This window comes from Mustelus asterias, chromosome 11 (genome assembly GCF_964213995.1).
Source record: "Mustelus asterias chromosome 11, sMusAst1.hap1.1, whole genome shotgun sequence".
Classification (NCBI taxonomy): domain Eukaryota; kingdom Metazoa; phylum Chordata; class Chondrichthyes; order Carcharhiniformes; family Triakidae; genus Mustelus; species Mustelus asterias.
Genome location: NC_135811.1, coordinates 14,998,764 through 15,016,677, shown reverse-complemented (window position 1 = coordinate 15,016,677; position 17,914 = coordinate 14,998,764). Strand labels below are relative to the sequence as shown.

General features: G+C 46.8%; 1 protein-coding gene across 1 annotated transcript in view; it reads right to left on the bottom strand.

The window, feature by feature from the left end:
- LOC144500847 (VPS10 domain-containing receptor SorCS1-like) overlaps positions 1–17,914 on the bottom strand; it is an 868,860-nt gene that overhangs the window by 233,825 nt on the left and 617,121 nt on the right. The window contains exons 6-7 of the mRNA XM_078224322.1: positions 11,396–11,460; positions 3,620–3,738 (exon numbers count right to left, since the gene is read on the bottom strand). Coding sequence (XP_078080448.1) covers positions 3,620–3,738; positions 11,396–11,460 — 184 coding nt within the window. The remainder of the gene's footprint in view (positions 1–3,619; positions 3,739–11,395; positions 11,461–17,914) is intronic.

The following is a 17,914-nucleotide window of genomic DNA, read 5'->3' as shown; positions in this document are numbered from 1 at the left end:
CCGGCAGTGATCGTACTTGAATAATAGAGGGCAGAATTGCCAACTAATTAAAGATGGCTGACAGGTTCTTGAAGCTGAGGAGTTATTAGGAGGCCTTTCAGCACTAAAGGAGCTGTAGCTTCTGGTTCATATAATTTCCATCTCCAGGTGACCTCTCCCCAACTTTTTAAACCTTTAAACGTTTTGACAGCAGCCTGCTCAAAGCCCTCCGCAGGGCAGCCTATGGCCAAAGCTGAAGCCAGACCAGCAGGGAGGGCCTCAAAGCCTGGTTGGAGTGCTGGCCTCCGTGCTCCACACTGCCAGGAGGCTACATCCAGACAATTAGCACAGTTGCCAACAATTTTGAGGGGGGCGGTGCTTCATCTGTATAATGACTTTAATCAGGCAATTGAGGTGGGCCTGTTAGAATATGAACTCCCTGATGGAGGGCCAAATTGATGGGCCAACCAGGGAACCTCTTGTTCTGTGTTTAATGAGGAGTGTCAGTTCCTCTGGCACTCCTACCATAGACTGCGAACTGAAAGCACTCTGTATGCTATTGTCAGACTTGTAAACAAAGGGATTTTGCTGAAGGGACTTCCGCCTCAGGGGACTTATTACAATCTGGAATTTTTTTAGTCCTCTGTAAATGGCCAGTTAAGGCCAATTAACTTCCCTCAATTGGTGAGTGCTGGGTAGCCCTTCTTTTCAGCACTCCACCTCCAGAAAAATGTTGTCAGGGCAGAATGGGTGCCAGGAAACTGGCACATCATCTTTGCACCCACTGGCCTTCACAGCTGACCTCATTTGGTGTCAGATGAAGTGTTTCGGTAGCTCACTGGGGCATGTAACCACGGCGCAGTGCACGTTATTTCTAAGTCCCACCCTCTGGAGCTGCCGGTCAGTCAGTTCCTGCAGCTCCACCAGTCCCAGCAGCGCCAGGAGCTCATTAGTGGGCACTGCCGGAACTGCAATGAGGAGGCAGAAGGCGGCCCGATGGATCCCCGGAAACAGGGGGCGGGAGGGGGGGTGGGGATCTTCAGGAGGGACGATTTTGGCAGGTTAGGGTGGTTGGGGGCAGTGTGCTTAAACTGCAGACAGATAGGAAGAAAGGGGCATTCTACCTTGGGGGGGCGGGGGGGGCTCTTCCCCGATCTGCAAAGAACTGGTCCTGAAGATAGAACTCCTCCTTCCTCATTAAAAAAAATTCAGGCCGGAACATCACGGCCTTTCACGTGGCGGGATTTTCCCATCCTGCTGCAGTGAAGGGAGATCTAACTGGCCGTCAAATTCTCTGACTTCGATGGAGCGGGAGCGTGACGGTGAGATCGTGCCCTCAGCATGTCCAGTGCCCACAGTAAACATTCTATGACATGGGCAGCATATTAATGTGCTGAATCGCCTTGGCAACAAGCCTGATTGACCCTTGATTATGGATGTAAATATGATGGGCGAGCTGCCAATTTGCCCCCCCTTCCCCCTCTTTATTATGGGGGCGAGCTTGGGGATGGGCAGGAAGGTGGTGGGGGTGGGTGAAGGGCCTATTTTACGTGCCCTCCTGCTGAAAACATGGCTGGCAGGGGCATGTAAAACGCAGTCTTGGCTCTTTAGGTTAGCCCACAGTGGAGAGAAACCAAAATAATTCAAAATAATTCCATATCGACGTGCTAATTTCTTTGAGTGAGGAGCAGCAAGGTAAAAGGGAAGGCCTCAGTGGGCCACTTTCTGTTAATAACAAGCAATCTGCGGAAAAGTCCTGCTCCCTCGTCAGAGGAAAGACGTGAACCGATATTGTGGATGGCTTTGGCAGTGTGGACCTGAACAAACATCTTGTGTGTTCCCGGCACTTGGGAACTTAGATTCAGTTCAGTTCAATTCAGTGTACTGCAGGGAGTTCCTAATGCTGGCCACTCATAGATACAAATGAATGAACACTTAATTGGATGTGTGATTTATCCTGAGCGTTGTATGTCTTTTTAAAGAGGCATGACTTTCTTGCTATGCTGGGAGAACATCAGCAAACTAAAAAGAGACAATGTGAAGGGGACTGAAGGGTATAAGAGGCATTACACGGCGCTTAATGCACAGGGATGGCCATTTGGCCTGACCAGGCCCCCTGCCAGCTTTTCTGCTTCACTTGACCCTCATCCCATTCATCCTCATCAAAGGGAAGGCGGTGGCCTAGTGGTATTATCACTAGACTAAGAATCCAGAAACTCAGCTAACGTTCTGAGGACCCGGGTTCGAATCCCGCCACAGCAGATGGTGGAATTTGAATTTAATAAAAGATATTTGGAATTAAGAATCTACCGATGACCATGAAACCATTGTTGGAAAAACCTCATCTGGTTCACTGATGCCCTTTAGGGAAGTAAATCTGCCAACCTTACCCGGTCTGACCTACATGTGACTCCAGAGCCACAGCAATGTGGTTGACTCTCAACTGCCCTCCAAGGGCAATTAGGAATGGGCGATAAATGATGGCCAGCCAGCGACGCCCATGCCCCATGAATGAATTTAAAAAACATTTATTCAACATAATTTACGATCTAACTGCAGTAATACAGGGATAGATGCTGAAATCTGAATCTGAAACATAAACAGAAAATGCTGGAAAATCTCCGAAGGTCCGACAGCATGACGAAGGTCAGCTAGACTCAAAATGTTGGCTCTGTTCTCTCTCCACAGATGCTGTCAGACCTGCTGAGATTTTCCAGCATTTTCTATTTTTGTTGCAGTTATACAGGGGCCTTGGTGAGACCACACCTGGAGTATTGCGTGTAGTTTAGGTCTCCCTACCTAAGAAAGGATAGACTTGTCAGAGAGGGAGTGCAGTGGAGGTTCACTGGACTGATACCGAGGTTGGCGGGACTGTCTTACGAGGAGCAATTGGTTTGACTGAGCTTCACTAGACTTAAGGACGAGAGGATGATTGAAACATATAGAATTCAAAATACAATTTCCTTCAATCACTCTGTGTGGGCGGCATGGTGGCACAGTGGTTAGCACTGCTGCCTCACAGCACTAGGGACCCGGGTTCAAATACGGCCTTGGGTCACTGTGTGGAGTCTGCACGTTGTCCCCGTGTCTGCATGGGTGTCCACCAGGTGCTCCGGTTTCCTTCCACAGTCCGCAAGACGTGCTGGTTAGGTGCATTGGCCATGCTAAATTCTCCCACAGTGTACCTGAATAGGCGCCAGAGTGTGGTGACGAGGGGATTTTCACAGTAACTTCATTGCTGTGTTAACGTAAGCCTACTTGTAACGAATAAATAAACCTGTTAATTTTATCTGCTTTCTCCCCACTCTGTAGGTTAACAGCCTTCTTCTGAATTCCCCACTCAATTTCTTGCTGGCTATCTAGGTATTGTTGGCTCTCCCTCACATGTAGGAACCCTCTGTGTCGACTCGACCAGACGCTTCCATAATTTTAGAGGCCTCTGCTGGGTTTTGAATAGGATTACAAGTGGGAGAGATCATTTATTTTTGAGGAGGACCTCCAGTCTTCCCTCACGGGAAACTGGCCTCAGCTTTTGAGTACCGCCCTGGACTGAGATGAGATTACTTTCTGCGACTTCAGAGTTGGTGCTGCCATCGGGTCTGTAACCATGGGAACAACAAAGTGTAAACAACCATTTTACCTGAGCGAAGACATAGTCATCTTGGACCACCAAGGAATTGTGGTCTATATGCCCTGGAAAAGGCTTGCTGCTCGCTGCTTCCGAACAATTCTGAATTCTACAAGTGACATATTGAGCATCTGTAAAGAAAAAAAAGAAAAAGTGGAAAATATTTATTGAAAAACGAGCCCCTCAGGAACGATTGATGTTTCTACTGAACTACCCGCACCAAACAGCCTGGTATCACCCTGCTCTCAATCTTTCCACCCAAATGCTACAGGATTTGAATAAGTATAAAAGACTCAAAATGGTATATGCAAATCAATGGAAACATGTAACTGACGGACCTCAAAAAGCACTGATAATCTCCACTTAACCTACATTCATGGTGGCACAGTGGTTCGCATTGCTGCCTCACAGTGCCAGGGACCCGGGTTCAATTCCCAGCTTAGGTCACTGTCTGTGTGGAGTTTGCACGTTCTCCCCATGTCTGCATGGGCTTCCTCCGAGTACTTCGGTTTCCTCCCATACTCCAGAGATGTGTAGGTTAGGTGGATTGGCCATGCTAAATTGCCTCTCAGTGTCCAAAGATGTGCAGGTCAGGTGGATTAGCCATGATAAATGGATGGGGTTACGGGGATAGGGTGAAAGGGAGTGCCTGGGTAAGATGTTCTTTCAGAGAGTCAGTGCGGACTCAATGGGATGAATGGCCTCTTTCTGCACTTTAGGGATCCTACGGGTTTATTAAATTCTCTCTTGTTGGAGATGGTCATTGCCTCCTAGGCGATGGCCTTGTGTTATCATTGCTAGACTATTAATCCAGAAACTCAGTTAATGTTCTGGGGACCCAGGTTCAAATCCTGCCATGGCAGCTGGTGGAATTTGAATTCAATAAAAAAATGTCAAGCTAAGTGGTAATTCAGGAGGCCGTGGCCTAGTGGAATTGTCACTGGACTAGTAATCCAGACACCAGAGTAATCCAGGACAAGATCTGGGGACCTGGGCACAAATCCCACCATAGCAAATGGTGAAATTTGAATTCAATAAAAAATATCTGGAATTAAGAATTTACTGATGACCGTTAAATCATTGTCGATTGTTGGAAAAATCCATCTGGTTCAATAATATCCTTTAGGGAAGGAAATCTGCTGTTCTTACCTGGTCTGGCCTACATATGATTCCAGAGCCACAGCAATGTGGTTGACTCGCAACTGCCCACTGAACAAGGACAACTAGGGATAGGCAATAAATACTGGCCAGCCAGTGATGCCCATGTCCCATGAAGGAGTTGGAAAAACGTGTGTTGGAACGAATGTTACTGGCTTGCAAATAGGGTGCAGAGTGGGCAACAACAATGCGGCCATCCACTAACTGTAGATCATAATTTGTTTATGGTGGTCAATTTGCATCAAGGAGACAGACGTCACTAATAAATCCACCAGGGAAGGCCACAGTCTCATCACACTCTTTATCCAAAAGTGGTAAGAATGAGGGACCTGCTACCACAGGCTATGGCTGAGGTGAATATTATAGATGCACTTAAACAAAAGCTAGATCAACAAATGAGGGGGAAAGGAACAGAATGTCAAACAGATTGAGATCAGTGAAGTAGGGTGGGAGGAGGCTGTTTTGGAGCAAAAACACCAGCCTGGGCCAGTTGGCCCAAATGGCCTCTTTCAGCAATGTACATTCTGCGCAATATGGCATCCGGTGACAACAGTGGAATTCTTATGGATCTGACGGGTGGCATGGTGGCACAGTGGTTAGCATTGCTGCCTCACAGCACCAGGGACCCGGGTTCGATTCCCAGCTTGACTCACTGTCTGTGTGGAGTTTGCACGTTCTCCACGTGTCTGTGTGGGTTCCTTCCGGGTGCTCCGGTTTCCTCCCACAGTCCAAAGATGTGTGGGTTAGGTGGACTGGCCATGCTAAATTGCCCGTTAGTTTCAGAGGGACTCGCTAGGGTAAATGCATGGGGTTATGAGGATGGGGCCTGGGTGGGATTGTGGTCGGTGCAGACTTGATGGGCCGAATGGCCTCCTTCTGTACTGTGGGGATTGTACAATTCTATGATCGCACATGATTTAGACGTGATCATTGACCCATATGCATCATGTTGATGTGAGGCAGCTATCAAAGCAAAGAGGGTATTGAGTCAAATCTGCAGGGCACGGATTCCAAATCAGGACAAGCTGCAATGATATCGTGCAGACCGTTGATGAAGCACCACAGAGGAAATGTGGAGAGGGATTGCAGGCATGAGGTGACAGGCGGTGAAGAAAGCCTCTTGTGATTCCATTTAACTGGAGAAAGAACTGAAATTCGCTGGAAAGTTATAGATGAGCTTGGGCAATAACGACAGGACCCGAGGCTATATAAGCACACATGAAACCAGTAAAATCGACCCTCTGTGGTCAGACCTGGCTAATTCACACGCGTTTATAGTGCAAACATCAATGGACTAACGAGACATCGACGTATTGTATCAATATTGCATGAAAACTATGAATCATTTGGTCATTCATTACTGACATTCTCTGTTATTTTCAGACAGAGTGCAGTTAACTTCCTCATTAATTCCCGACAGTACAATAGCTCCTAAATTCATTTAAATTCATGGAATAGAATCCTACAGTGCAGAAGGAGGCCATTCGGCCCATCGAGTCTGCATCGAACACAATCCCGCCCAGGGCCCTATCCCCATAACCCCATGCATTTACTCTAGCGAGTTGCGCTGACACTAAGGGGCAATTTAGCCTGGCCAATCCACCTAACCCGCACATCTTTGGACTGTTGGAGGAAACCGGAGCCACCCGGAGGAAACCCACGCAGACATGGGGAGAATGTGCAAACTACATTCAGACAGTGACCCGAGCCGGGAATCGAACCTGGGTTCGCTGTGAGGCAGCGGTGTTAACCACCGTGCCACCGCTAGATTGAATTATTTACTTTTATTTGCGAAGAATTTAATTGTGGATATCGCAACAGAGCAACAAACATCAATACCTATATCTGAACTGGGCTTAGTTCGAATTGTGGGAGGCTTCACGAAACCTAGTTTTGGATTTGGTTGCAGCCTGAGTGAGGTGACTGGTGAGTCAGTCTACCATCCTGTTTCTCAAGTGTAAAGTCAAGCTGCCTTGAGCCCCACAAATGACTGCCTTTATTTGACCAGGGTGATTAGGTAAAGCTGGGTGGCAGGGTAGCACAGTGGTTAGCACTGCTGCTTCACAGCTCCGGGGTCCCGGGTTCGATTCCCGGCTTGGGTCACTGTCTGTGTGGAGTTTGCACATTCTCCTCGTGTCTGCGTGGGTTTCCTCCGGGTGCTCCGGTTTCCTCCCACAGCCCAAAGATGTGCGGGTTAGGTTGATTGGCCAGGTTAAAAATTGCCCCTTAGAGTCCTGGGATGTGTAGGTTAGAGGGATTAGCGGGTAAATATGTGGGGGTAGGGCCTGGGTGGGATTGTGGTCGGTGCAGACTCGATGGGCCGAATGGCCTCCTTCTGCACTGTAGGGTTTCTTTCTATGAAACTAGAAGGAGTTACTGAATCCTCGCATTGATTATGCACCTCTGGGCCAGCTAAGCAGATGAAGGATGTTAATTGGCATTCCTTGCCGAGCAGATTAAACGGTGGAGATGGGGCTTTAGGACAGTAAATAATTCAGATGCAGGTAATTTTAGAACTGATATGTGAATAATTGAGCACCAAACAGCACAGTGGAACAGTGGTTAGCACTGCTGCCTCACAACGCCAGGGACCCGGTTTCAATTCCGGTCTCAGGTGACTGTCTGTGTAGCGTTTGCACATTCTCCCCGTGTCTGCGTGGGTTTCAAACGAATGCTCCGGTTTCCTCTCACACTCCAAAAATATGGATTGGCCATTCTAAATTCTCCCTTAGTATCAGGGAGACTAAGAGGATAAATAAAAAGTTTTTTATTAGTGTCACAAGTAGGTTTACATTAACACTGCAAAGAGTTTACTGTGAAAACCCCCTAGTCACCACACTCCGGTGCCTGTTTGGGTACACTGAGGGAGAATTTAGCATGGTCAATGCACCTAACCAGCACGTCGCTCGGACTGTGGAAGGAAACCGGAGCCACCCGGAGGAAACCCACGCAGACACGGGGAGAACGTGCAGACTCCGCACAGACAGTCACCCAAGCCGGGAATTGAACCCGGGTCCCTGGCGCTGTGAGGCAGCAGTGCTAACCACTGTGCCACTGTGCCATATGTGGGATTATGGGGATAGGGCCGGGGTGGGATTGTTGTCAGTGCAGGCCCGATGGGCTGAATGGCCTCCTTCTGCACTGTAGCGATTCTATATAAAAGATCAGGGAAGGAAAAGAGTTCCATTCGCAGTAACATCTGCATGTCTCAAAGTACTTTCCTGCTTAAAACCCAAAAGGTCAGAAGGATGGTGAAGCCCCGCTTTCACGGCCTCTATTTGTATTGAAAATCAAGATCAAGTGAACTTTTGCCCTTCTGCTCCACGGGAGGTTCCTGTCCCCCCTGAGCTCGCCTTAGGACACCTGCGTTACAGAGTAACAGGTGTACCACTGCAGTCAAACTCCCCACCTTTCCCAATGAAATACTTTTGAAGTGTGGCCAATGTTGTGATGTAGGAAATACAGTAGTTGATGCAAATGCTGCAAGATTCCAGAAAGAGCGATGTAATAATAGGGATGCTGGTTGATGGATAACCATCGGCCAAAACTTCCATGCTTTGCTTTGAACTAATGGATGTAAAAGATCCCATTTCACTGGGGCCTCAGTTTAACTTCTCAGCCAAAGGACTACACCTCTCATAGTGCAGCACTCCCTCAGTACTACTCCAGAGAATCAATACAGCATCTGTACTCAAACTCCGATGTAGCACTTAAACTCTCAAACTTCTGACTCAGGGGTGAGGAAGTTACCGACTTAGCCATGGCTGACACCAGAAAGGCCCCATCTTCGATTCCTTCACCGGAATTCTACCGCCCTGCCCGCCACTTGATCGGAGCGGGCGAGGGGCGGACAACAGTAATGCCCGTTAACCTTGGGCGGGAATTTCCGGTCTTGCCCAAGCGAGGCCGTAAAACCCCGCCCCTGGTTTCTGAGGAATTACCTGCACTCAACTAGATTGGAGAGGTTGGGACTGTTCTCCTTGCAGAGAAGGCAGCTAAGAGGAGGTTTGATAGAGATGTTCAAAACCATGAGGGGGCTGGACAGAGAAGATGGGGAGAAGCCGTTCCCGCTTGTAAAAGGATCAAGAATGAGAGGGCACAGAATTAAAGTGATTGGTAAAAGAAGCAAATGTGATGTGAGAAAAAACCTTTCCACACAGCTAGTGGCTGGGGTCTGGAATGCACTGTCTGGAAGTGTGGTGGAGGTAGGTTCAATCAAAGCATTCAAGAGGGCATTAGACGATTACTTGAATAGAAACAATGTGTAGGGATACGGAGAAAAGGCAGAGAAATGGCATTAAGTTATGATGCTTGTTTAATGAGCTGGTGCAGACAGGATGGGCCAAATGGTCTCCTTCTGCCCTGTGAAAATGTTAGCTTAGTTTATTTATTAGTCACAAGTAAGGCTTACATTAACACTGCAATGAAGTTACTGGGAAATTCCCCTAATCGCCACACTCCGGCGCCTGTTCGGGTCAATGCACCCTAGCCAGCACGTCTTTCAGCCTGTGGGAGGAAACCGGAGCACTGGAGGAAACCCACGCAGACACGGGGAGAACGTGCAAACTCCACACAGACAGTGACCCAAGCCGGGAATTGAACCCGGGTCCCTGGCGCTGTGAAGCAGAGTGCTTGCCACTGTGCCACCCAATTCGTGCCAATTCGGTGAACTGCACTGCTGGTGGACAATAAAAATTAACTTGAGTAACTTTTCTCTGGGGAAGGATGAATAAGGTTTCATTTCCTAATCCTTAGTCAGAGACTGGTGGTGGACCAACCTGTATACGTATGGAAGCTAATCCGGTTTGTCTGGAAGGGTCCCCATAGTTGAGCAAGCAGCAATTGAGCACTGCTAAGGTATCAGAGGGCTTCGGATACCTATTGAGTGTGGAACTCGCTACTGCAGGTAGTAGTTGAAGTGACCAGTGTAGATATATTTAAGGGGAAGCTGAATAAATCCCGGTGGGGTGGGGGTGAGTGTGGGTAAGGAACAGAAGGCGATGTTGTTGTTATTTCATGAAGAAATAATGGAGGAGGCTGATGAGGCACATAAACATTGATTAGTTGTGCTGAATGGCCTTATTCTCTGCTATAAATACTCTATCTCAGTACAATTCAACATCTGCAGGAGAGGAGGTGTAAATAATAAAAATCAGAACGGAGACAAGACAAAAATAAAACACATAAGAGTTATGACAAAGCCCATATTTAACCAGGTGCGGTCTATGCTCTTGACAGATCTCACCGAAGTATTTGAACTCAATGACAAGAAGCTCTGGAATAATTTCTCAATGCTTTCTGAAGATGGTAGAGCAAAATTGCACGATATCTATTTAAACCGACAACTCCTATCATTCAAAGAGGGGGGATGATATTTCTATGGTTCGAACATCACTGAAGCCGTACATGTTAAAAAAAATTGAGAACTGCAAGGGTTGGAACTCTAAAATCGAAAGTGAAAAATGCTGCAAAAACATGGCAGCAGCTCAGACAACCTCATAAAGAGACAAGGAAAGTTTGGGAATAACCCTTTCAACAGCTTAACTTTGTTGGCAGTGTCTGCACTGAAAACAGCTCTCTCTTTATCTGAGAAGGGATCTAAGACTCAGATTGCCCAGTTGTCTAAGGCTGACAGTTTAAAAAAGGATACAACTAAATAGCAAAGAATGTTTCTATCAGAAAATCAGCTTGAAATTTTGTGAAGCATTAATAGCACAGGGGCACAATGGTTAGCACTGCTGCCTGACAGCGCCAGGGACCCGGGTTCGATTCCGGTCTTGGATGTCTCTCTATGTGGAGTCTGCGCATTTTCCCCGTGTCTACGTGGGTTTCCTCCAGGTGCTCCAGTTTCCTCCCACAGTCCAAAGATGTGCAGGTTAGGTGGATTGGCCATGCTAAATTGACCCTTACAGTCCCAAGATCTGTAGGTTAGGTGGATTGACCATGCTAAATTGCCCATTCTTCATCCAAAGATGTGTAGGTTAGTTGGATTAACCATTTTAAATTGCCCCTTAGAGTCCCAAGATATCTAGGTTTGATGGATTAGCCATGGTAAATGTAAATGTGTGGGGTTACAGGGATGGGGGGAGGGCCTGGATAAGATACCCTGTGAGAGAGTTGGTGCAGACCCGATGGGCCGAATGGCCTCCATCTGCACTGTAGGGATTTTATGATTCTTACTACCCGAGTGACATTACAAGAAGGTGAAAGCTAATTGTATCCTCGAGTAGTGAAAAGTCTACCCGACTACAGTGCTCCACAAGCATTCTGGATTTGATGTCTAGGTATAGCTGCTGTCTGGATACTTGTTGCAAGAACAAAACTGGCCAAGATGCAGACTTCGTGGGAAAACAAATGGAGCTCAAATACAGAATACCAAATACCGAAAGACAGTGTTATGCAAGGCAATCTTTGCACCAATCCGACATCAGGTTCTCCCTTTGTATGGGTCAAGGGCAAGTTGCAAGTAACCTGTCGATCACGCAATCGCACTGAAAACCCGGAGAGATTAATCGTGCCCAGGGACAAAACTGAACATCGCTGTTGTACCTTTAGCAGCTGAGGCACTTTGCTTGCTATGTATCAGAACCAACCATGCACATTCATTCACAGTTTAATGAAAAAACTCACGTCCGTCTGTGTTCCTTGCTTCGATGTGCACAAGGTCTGGGTCCTTGTCCAAACCCATTACAGACCTAGGGGAGAAGGAATGAAAACAAGTGAAATAAATAAAGTTAGGACATCTTTGTCTAGTTATCTGACAACCCCATTTGTGCTCATCTCCCCATATCTCTCAATGCAGACTATCATTAGCCATTGCTTGCACACAGGAAAATCAATGCTTCTGGTTCTGGTGAAGGGAATAATTTATCATTATTTCTTAAGGCAATGACTATCTGACTGGGGCTTTTATCTTTATTCAGTTTTCTTCGATTCAGAAGTGATGTGAGGCAATACGCTGAAGGGGAGTGCAGTTACACTGTTGTTGCTCATTGAAAGACATTAATCTGTGTTTAAACTGTAATTAGAGCCAGTGCGAGTCACATTAGGATCAAGCAATTATGAATGGAAACGAGTACAAATGCGGAGCTTCATACAAGATCTTGTAAGTCGACTCAGGATCCTACAAAGACGTTTGTCAGAAGAAGGGTCGCCTCAAGGACTCATCACATTACTAAGAGCAGCAACACTATCCATGTGCTACCATCAAGAGTTGAAGTACTGGTCATGGAGATCATAGAATCATAGAATCCCTACAGTACAGAAGGAGGCCATTCAGCTCATCAAGTCTGTACTGACCACAGTCCCACCCACGCCCTATCCCTGCAACCCCAAGTTTTTACCCTGCTAATCCCCCTGACACGAGGGTCAATTTAGCATGGCCAATCAACCTAACCGGCACATCCTTGGACTGTGGGGGGAAACCCGATCACCTGGAGGAAACCCACGCAGACACGGGGAGAATGTGCAAACAGACACTGACCCGAGGCCGGAATTGAACCTGGGACCCTGGTGCTGTGAGGCAGCAGTGCTAACCACTGTGCCACTGTGCCGCCCAAGAGATAGGTTCCCTCCGGAATGTGCACCGTGTTTGCTGAATCCCCTTCTCACACCCTTTGCTGAGAAAGACAATACCACATGCATTTTTGAAATCCTCACAACTCCTACACATGCTGGCTCTCTCTGCAGCATTAATAATGAGACAATGCTAGATTCTCCATCGGGGAATACAGCTTGTAAGAATATACCCTCAAGGTAAAAAAAAGAGTTAAGGAAAACCGCATTCACCCAGAAATAGCAACAAATTATGCCTGAATGGCACACTTAATGTAAAATGAATCAAACTGCTTAAGAACAGTGTCAATTAAAAACTTTTTTCACAAGTTTTAAAACTGAGCCAAATAGAAGGAGCAATCAGAAAAGACTGGCAACAACTTGGTAAAACAAGAAGGGCTTTTGGACCATCTTAAAAGAGCAGAAGTAGGGAGGTCGGGATGTTTAGTGAGGGTTTTTTTTATTCATTCATGGGCGTCGCTGGCTGGCCAGCATTTATTGCCCATCCCTAGTTGCTAAAGGGCAGTTGAGAGTCATAGAGGTTTACAGCATGGAAACAGGCCCTTCGGCCCAACTTGTCCATGCCGCCCAATTTTTACCACTCAGCTAGTCCCAATTGCCTGAATTTGGCCCATATCCCTCTATACCAGTCTTACCCATGTAATGGTCTAAACGCTTGTTAAAAGACAAAATTGTACCTGCCTCTACTACTACCTCTGGCAGATCGTTCCAGGTACTCACCACCCTCTGTGTGAAAAAATTGCCCCTCTGGACACTTTTGTATCTCTCCCCTCTCATCTTAAACCTATGCCCTCTAGTTTTAGACTCCCCTACCTTTGGGAAAAGATATTGACTATCTAGCTGATCTATGCCCCTCATTATTTTATAGACATCTATAAGATCACCCCTAAGTCTCCGATGCTCCAGGGAAACAAGTCCCAGTCTATCCAGCCTCTCCTTATAACTCAGACCATCAAGTCCCGGTAGCATCCTGGTAAATCTTTTCTGCACTCTTTCTAGTTTAATAATATCCTTTCTATAATAGAGTGAACAGAACTGTACACAGTATTCCAACTGTGGTCTTACCAATGTCTTGTACAACTTCAACAAGACGTCTCAACTCCTGTATCCAATGTTCTGACCCAATGGAACCAAGCATGCTGAATGCCTTCTTCACCACCCTGTCTATCTGTGACTCCACTTTTAAGGACCTATGAACCTGTACTCCTCAATCTCTTTGTTCTATAACTCTCCCCAATGCCCTACCATTAATTGAGTAAGTCCTTCCCTGGTTCAATCTACCAAAATGCATTACCTCATATTTATCGAAATTAAACTCCGTCTGTCATTCATCAGCCCACTGGTCCAATTGATCAAGATCCCGTTGCAATTCTAGATAGCCTTCTTCACTGTCCACTATGTCACCAATCTTGGTGTCATCTGCAAACTTACTAACCATGCCTCCTAAATCCTCATCCAAATCATTAATATAAATGACAAATAACAGTGGACCCAGCACCGATCCCTGAGGCACACCACTGGTCACAGGCCTCCAGTTTGAAAAACAACCCTCCAGAACCATCCTGGATTCTGTCATCAAGCCAATTTTGTATCCATTTGGCTACCTCACCCTGGATCCAGTCAGATTTAACCTTATGCAACAATCTACCATGCGGTACTTTGTCAAAGGCCATGCTAAAGTCCATGTAGATAACATCGACTGCACTACTCTCATCTACCTTCTTGGTTACCCCTTCAAAAACAACAATCAAACTTGTGAGGCACGATTTTCCACTCACAAAGCCATGTGACTGTCCCTAATCAGTTCTTGCCTCTCTAAGTGCCTGTAGATCCTTCCTCTCAGAATAGGGCGGCACAGTGGTTAGCACTGCTGCCTCACAGCACCAGGATCCCACGTTCAATTCCGACCTCGGGTCACTGCCTGTGTGGAGTTTAGATTTTCTCCCCGTGTCTGCGTGGGTTTCTTCCGGGTGCTCCGGTTTCTTCCCATAGTCCAAAGATGTGAGGGTTAGGTTGATTGGCCATGCTGAATTGACCCTAGTGTTAGGGAGTTTAGCAGGGTAAATGCGTGGGGTTACTGGAAAAGGGCTTGGGTGGGATTGCGGTCGGTATAGACTCAATGTGCCGAATGGCCTCCTTCTGTACTGCAGGGATTCCGTGAAGTTCTATGAGGTTCTACCTTCTAACAACTTATCCACTCTAGAGGTTAGGCTCACCGGCCTGTAGTTTCCAGGCTTTTCCCTGTAGCCTTTCTTAAACAAAGCCACAACATTTGCTACCCTCTAATCTTCAGGCACCTCACCTGTGGCTGTCGATGATTCAAATATCTCGGCTAGGGACCCGCAATTTCTACCCTAACCTCCCACCATGACCTGGGATACACTTCATCAGGTCCGGGGATTCATCTGCCTTGGTGCACTTTAAGACTTTCAGCACCTCCTTCTCTGTAATATGTACACTCCTCAAGACATCACTATTTATTTTTCCAAGTTCTCCAACATCCATGTTTTTCTCAAGCACTTTGTAAATTTGAAGATGAGAGACCAGCCAAGCGAGAACTGGAATAGTCAGGCCCAGAGGGGGCAAAGGCATGGATAAGGATTTCAGCAACAGAGTGGAGGAAAGGTCAAAGTTGACCAATGTTACGGTGATGGATAGACGCAGCTATGGCGATAGTGCAGATATAAGACTGGAAATTCATCTTAGGATCAAACATAACATCAAGGTTGCAAAGGGTGTTTTATTTAGTTTAAGACAGTTATTAAGCATCAAAACAGTGCGAGTGAAGGGGTCCGTGATGAAGACCAAAGTCAATGTCTTCAGGCTTTTCAATATTTAATTGGAGCCAATGGGTGGGCCCCAAGACCGGAAATTCCCACCCAAGCTTCAAATGGTCTTCAAACTTTCTGTCTCGCCCACTATGATTCCCGTGGCAGGAGAGATGGGAGATTTTTGGCCAATATCCGCTCATCCAATATTGGGTGTCAGACAAGCAGTGTGACAAATAAGAGCAAGCTGAGGGGCTCAGGGCTGGTGAGATAGCGCTGAAAGTCATCAGTATACTTGTGAAACTCCAGGTGAAATCCCTGAGGTGTTGCCTGTCGATGAGAAATAGAGGAGGCCAAACACAGGCCCTCATGGAAGTCCACAGGTAATGGAGTGAGAGTGGCTAACTAGAGAAGACATTGCAGCTCACTCCCTGGCTATGATTAGAAAGCAAAGAGTGGAACCAAACTAAAAGAGTTCCAGCCACCTAGACAAAGAAGGAGAGGCAGCAGGGGAGGGTGGTGTGGTCAGTGCGTCGAAAGTTGTAGAAAGGTTGAGGAGGATGAAAAGGAATAGTTTATCAGGGTCACAGTTACAAAGAATGTTAACATTGCAGCTATTTCTTCAACAATCATAGAATCATCGAATCCATACAGTGTAGAAGGAGGCCATTTGGCCCATCGAGACTGCACCAACTCTCTGATGGAGTTTCTTACCCAGGCCCTCGCCCTCACCCTATCCCGGTAACCTCACACATTTTCCATGGCTAATCCATCTAACCTGCTCATAGAATCCCTACAGTGCAGAAGGAGGCCATTCTACCCATCAAGCTTGCACCGACAACAATCCCACCGAGGTCCTATGCCCGCAACCCCACGTATTTACCCTGCTATTCCCCCTGACACTAAGGAGAAATTTACCATATCCAATCAACTTAACCCACACAACTTTGGACTGTGGGAGGAAACTGGAGCAACCGGAGAAAACCCATGCAGATACGGGGAGAACATGTAATCTCTACACAGACAGTGTCCCAAGGCCGGAATTGAACGCGAGTCCCTGGCGCTGTGAGGCAGCAGTGCTAACTACTGTGCCACCGTGCTGCCCCTTATGCAATGAAGGAACAAAGACGAGATTCCCTCCCTTCTGGGTAAGTGCAGTGGTCATCATAGAATCATAGAATCCCTACAGTGCAGAAGGAGGCCATTCGACCCATCGAGTCTGTACAGACCACAATCCCACCCAGGCTCTATTCCCGTAACCCCACACATTTACTCTGTTAATCCCCTTGACATAGCCAATCAATCTAACCTGCACATCTTTGGAGTGTGGGAGGAAACTGGAGCAGCCGGGGGAAACCCACGCAGGTACGGGGAGAAAGTGCAAACTCCACACAGACAGTGACCCGAGGCCGGAATTGAACCAGTGACCCTGGCGCTGTGAGGCAACAGTGCTAACCACTGTGCCACCGAGTCGTTGAGCTGTCTGTCATTCTATACTCAGTGGTAATATCACTTGAGATAGAATGCAAGGACATTAAACCAGGATACTTCACTCCTTGGTCTGATCGAGTCTGAGAGAAATTAACAGTTCCATTTTGCAATGATTTAAAATACTGATTTTTTAACAAGGCTTAGGCAGGATGAACACAAGTCACTGAATTTAGACCAGGGCTATTATCCAGACTTGTACTAAGCTTTTTACTTCAATCAGAACATTTGATTTTGCCCGGAGTTGCAGGCTTCACTGAAATATTTTCCTTCCCTACGAGCAATACCGTACGACTTATTACTTCTCTCTTGGATTGTTTTAACATGGCATGAGGTTTGCTTTCACGCAGAGAGAATACATAAACATCAGAGAGATGCAGGCATTAGACCGTGCATGTGAAGTCATCCCTAGTCCAATTTATTTAATGATGCTCCTATGTTTTCTTGTCAATTCACTCGTGACGACTGTATCCTGTGTAAAACACCAAGCGTTTGGGTGCTTGCCACATTTCTCCTTGTCACCAAGATGCTGACTAACAGTCAGATAAATTCAGTGTCACTTAAAGTCCAACCCAAGTAATTTTGTTTCAGATTCTCCTTCATTTTTGTGGATCTGTTTCCAGTGCCAGTGATGGCAATGTCGAGAATAAAGTTCGACCAGATAAGCATCAAGAAGAGACGAGACATTTAGTTGAGTTTAGCTCAGCCTGTACAGGGCCAGACAGCGATTCCTAGTTCTATGTTAACGCTAAGAACAAAAGAACAAGGAAAATTACAATACAGGAACAGGCCTTCGGCCTCCAAACCTGCACCGACCATGCTATCCATCTGAACTAAAACCCCTACCCTTCTGGAGACCATATCCCTCTATTCCCAACCTATTCATGTATTTGTCAAGATGCCCCTTAAAAGGTATCTGCTTCCACTACCTCCCCCAGCAGCACCCACCACCCTCCGTGTCAAAGACTTGCCTCGTACATCTCCTTTAAGCCTTGCCCCTTGAAGCTTAAACCTATGCCCCCTAGTAATTGATTCTTCCACCCAGGGAAAAAGCTTCTGACTATCCACTCTGTCTATGCCCCTCATCATCTTATAAGCCTCTTTCAGGTCACCCCTCAACCCCCATTGTTCCAGTGAGAACAAACCAAGTTTCTCCAACCTCTCCTCATAGCTAATGCCCTCCATACCAGGCAACATCCTGGTAACTCTTTTTGTACCCTCACTAAGCTCCAACTATTACTTAATTGGCAACCTGTCACATTGTGCAATAGAAGTTGCAGTGAGGGAGATAGCAGCGAGTCAGGGCCATGGTTGAACA